The 4,001-nt window shown below is 68.3% G+C and overlaps 1 protein-coding gene across 1 annotated transcript; it reads right to left on the reverse strand.

Annotated features, from left to right (window-relative positions):
* Positions 1-913: 913 nt before the first annotated feature.
* Positions 914-3,744, reverse strand: CNPY2 (canopy FGF signaling regulator 2). Its single transcript, XM_010565120.1, has 5 exons — positions 3,596-3,744; positions 3,209-3,324; positions 2,662-2,859; positions 2,283-2,379; positions 914-1,332 (listed from the first exon to the last, which is right to left on the reverse strand). The coding sequence occupies exons 1-5, from the start codon at positions 3,693-3,695 to the stop codon at positions 1,289-1,291; spliced, it is 555 nt and encodes a 184-aa protein (XP_010563422.1). The 5' UTR covers positions 3,696-3,744; the 3' UTR covers positions 914-1,288.
* Between the last annotated feature and the right edge of the window lie 257 nt (positions 3,745-4,001).

A 4,001-nucleotide genomic window follows, 5' to 3' on the forward strand; every position in this document is an offset into this window, starting at 1 on the left:
GGGGCGGGGCGCGGCACCGCGCTGATTATTAGCATAGCCCCGCCCCCGCCCGCCCCCTCGGGGCCGAGCCGCTCGCCGTTGGGCGCGCCCCGCGCCGCGGGGCGGGAATAGGCAAATGAAGCGGCGGGAACGGGGGGCCCGGGCTATAGGTGGCCGAGGCGTTCGCCTGATCCGGGCCTGGGGTGGGGTGAGGCGGCGCCCCGCCCCTTCTCGTGACGTCACCGTCCGCCGCGCGTGACGTCACGCCGCGGCGTCACCCCCCTCCAGGCGCGTCGGTGGTTCGGTGTTGCTCGGCTGCGCTGCCTGGCAGCCCCGTGACGCCACCAGGCACCCGGCCACGTGCTATGAGGTCACCGGGGCCCGTGACGTCATCCCGCACTCAGCCGCCGGGGCTCGAGGTCGCCCTGTGACATTGCCCCGGCTCCGCGGTGACGTCAGGGCCCCGGCACAGGGGGCGGGGCTCGGCCGCGGGTGACCGTCCCCGCTGACCCCGGGGCATTGCCCCGCTGGCCCCGGGGGCGGCGGCACCAGGGACGGGCGGTGGCCCGGGTTGGGCGACGCCCGGGGGGGACGGGACCCCCCCCGGTGCCCCCCGCGGCGACAGGTCTGCCGGGACCGGGAGATGCGGGCCCATCGGCGGCTGCCGGGGGGGGAACGTGCCACGGCAGATGGACGCCGAGCACGAGGGAGCGCGAGTCGCCAGGGACACACGGGGGACACACGGGAGACACCAGCGTCTCCAGCCCTGCCCGGGGTCCCACGCCACCCCTTCCCCATGTGCACAGGAGTGAGACCTGCCCTCGGGTGGGCCCGCGGCACAGCTGCTGCACAGCCCCTTTATTGCCTGCAGCAGGGACAGGGGTTCCCAAAACCGGCCCCGGACACCCAACCACCCCCCTCCCCCGGTGCGGGTGGCTGAGCCCCGGTATCCCCCGCTGTGTCCCCCGGCAGCGGCTGAGGAAGAACCCGGGCTGGCAGTGTGCCCGCAGGAACGTCCCAGCAGGAGCGAGGATGTGGCCCCGGCCCCCGTGGCTGCCCCGTCAGGGAGCAGAGCCGGCGTGCTGGTGCCCCTGGCACCGTGGCTGCAGCGGACGGACAGTGAATAAATAGGATGAGAGCACCAGTGGGGGTGAGGCAGCGTCTGTGCCGGCTCCGGAGCCACGGTCTTCCCCGGCACGTCTGCCCATCCCAGCAGGGTCAGTGGGGACGAGGTGAACCAAGAGGTAGGGGACGGCCAGAGAGAGCCCGGTGCTGTCCTGGTCCCGCGAGGCCACCGGGACCGTCTGCGTCACAGCTCGTCATGTGGGATGTGGAGTGCGTGGTCGCACAGGTCTGCGGTGACAAAGGGTGCTGCTCTCAGGATGCGGCAGAGCCCCCTGGGACCCCTCCCCAGTGACGCATCCCTTCCCACTCGTCCCCGGCCACCACCTGCCCGCAGCGTGGGAACAAGCCATGCGCGGAGCGCTGGGGCTGGCTGGAGCCATGACCCATGCTGAGGGACACCTGCGCTTCCCCTTCGCTTTGTTCTGTGGTTAATGAGAAACGCGGCTGTTTGGACAGAGCTGCCAGCCCGGCCTCTCCCTGGGTCCAGCACCCGCAACTGGCCGGCAGAGCCGCATCAGCCCTGGGCAGGCAGGGTGCAGGCAGCAGGTGCCTGGCTGGGGACAGGCTGAGACACAGGAGCAGTTGGCAGTACCGTGAGACCCCCGGGACCCCCCTGGGGAAGGAGCATTTCCCCCAACGCGTGTGCCAGGTACAGAAGGGACCCACCCTGGCCCAGCCCTGCAGTACAGGTAATGAACGCGGGCCACGTTCATTAATAGGGAAGCACAAAGGTCGCGGCGTGCCCTGACCCCGGCATTTGCAAGCTGGAAATAGCCCTGCGGGAAGGGAGATTAGCCCAGCCATTGGCTGCACGAGAAGCCCCGTGCTGGTGCGGCCAATGGAGCCGGCGCGGCATCTGCCCTGGCTCGGCCCCAGGCAGCACACGCCTGGCTGGGCAGAGCATCCAAAAAAATCTGCAGGCAGCTCCAGCGGGCAGCAGGATCCAGGCGCTGGGCTGGCAGCGCAGGCAGCGAGGAGGCACACCCCAGCACCGGACTGCCAGAGAGGGGCTGCTCTGCGGGATGAAGGGATGTCAGGATTTCAGGGATGACTCGCAGCTCCTCTGTGTTCTCCCTGCTCTGGGCTGGCAGCTCCTGCTGTCTCAGCACTGACAGAGCAGCTATGAACCCCTGGGCATCAGGAGAGACCCCTCCCCGGGAAAGCCCAGCCCGGCTCACCCGTCCGCTTGCTGCAAAGCCGGTCCTTGACATTGTCGGCCTCATGGGAAAGGAATTCGATGAGTTCGTCCTCATACTCCTCGGCGATGCTCTCACACTGCAACAGGAGCCACCCACGGATCAGACGGCAACCACGCAGGGCCAGGCGACGCCAACAGCACCGGGGGGAGCCCAGAGCCGGGCCTGCGCCCACCCACCCCAGCCCAGGAGCAGCCTTCTTCCCTCCAGCCCCAGGAAGGACCAGGGAAGGGGACGGCAGCTGCTGGTAGGACCAGCTCATCCCTAGAAGGGCCGCAGCTGCCCAACACAGCGGGTGCCGCTACCCAAAACCTCCGCCAAGCCCCAAGAGCTGCCACAAGGGCCTGGTCTCTGCGCGCACCGCAAATTTCAGGCTAGAAGCCACGTCTCCATCGATTTTGACCCCGGAGAGGTCCATCTTGGTCCCGTCGTGGGAGATCACCCGGACATAACTCTTCCGGTGTGTGGATGGATCCACTTTTTCTCCGTATTCCTTCATCTTCTCACACACCCGCTCCAGCAGCTCCGTCAGATGTGCCTCTGACCTGGCATAGGGCACCTGCAGCACGAGATCAGCAGCGTCAGGCCTTTGAGTGTGACAGCGGAACAGGAACACCGGACCAGCGCCTTTTCCCAGGAGCACAGAGAAAGGTTCAGACATCTCCATGGATGCCCTGGGAAAGCCGCGGGGCTGCGCTGGTGATAGGCAGTGGAGGAAGCTGAGGAATGGGAGATAGGGCTCAGCCAGCCCATGCAGAGCACCCAACATGGGTATGATCCCTCCCTCAACTCCCCCAGTCTTCAACACGCAGCTGCTCGCCCTGGTCAGGCCAGCCCCGCTCTGCCGCAGCCTCCACCCAACCTCCTGGTGCCGCAGGCAAGTAGGTGCCCACTGGGAGACGTCTCACCTCCACGACTGACTGGCTGCCGTCGGGGTTGATCCGGAAGGAGCCCATCTGGATGGTTTTCCTGGGGTCAACCTGGGCGATCTCCCACTCCAGCTCATCCACCAGTGCCCGGCACGCTGTGGGGGACACAGGCGTCAACGGCCCAGAGCTAATGGCATTGCCTGAGCCCACACCTCAGGCCCTGGCACTAACAGGCCTGCGGCTGCCCAAAGCTGCCAGGAGTAACTGGTGCTGCCGGCAGGACTGTGGGGAGCGGGTCCCCATGGTGCCCTGTGGCCCTTCAGGAATGTCTGCCTGTCCCCGAGCAGGGTGAGCACAGGTGGGTGGCAATGGCTGCAGGACAAATGGGTGCCAACCACCACCCCATCTCATCCCGTCCCGCCGCACCTCCGCAGTGCAGGTCCTGGCTCCGGCGGGCGCAGGCAGTGGGGAGCAGCACAGCCAGGGCCGCGGCCAGGCAGAGCGCGGGTGGGATCCAGCCCCTCATCCTCACGGCTCCGCTGCTGGGCAACCTGTGGGCACGGGCAGCTCCAGCACTGGTGGCCCTTGTCCCCCCACAGCCTGCCCCCCCCCCGGCTCCCCCAAGGCCCATCCTCAGCGGGGCCCCGTGTCCCCTACAGAGCCCCGCTGTCTATAGGGCTTTGTCCATGGCGTTCGCCCCCAGACCCCCACTGAGCCCCGTCCCCTGCAGGGCCCGGCCATGCCCCGGGCCCCCCCTACAGAGCCCCCTCCCCTACAGGGTCGACCCCAGACCCCCCCTAGAGAGCCCCCTCCCCTACAGGGTCGACCCCAG

Source organism: Haliaeetus leucocephalus, unplaced genomic scaffold, assembly GCF_000737465.1.
Source record: "Haliaeetus leucocephalus isolate CR32 unplaced genomic scaffold, Haliaeetus_leucocephalus-4.0 Scaffold186, whole genome shotgun sequence".
NCBI classification, from domain to species: Eukaryota; Metazoa; Chordata; class Aves; order Accipitriformes; family Accipitridae; genus Haliaeetus; species Haliaeetus leucocephalus.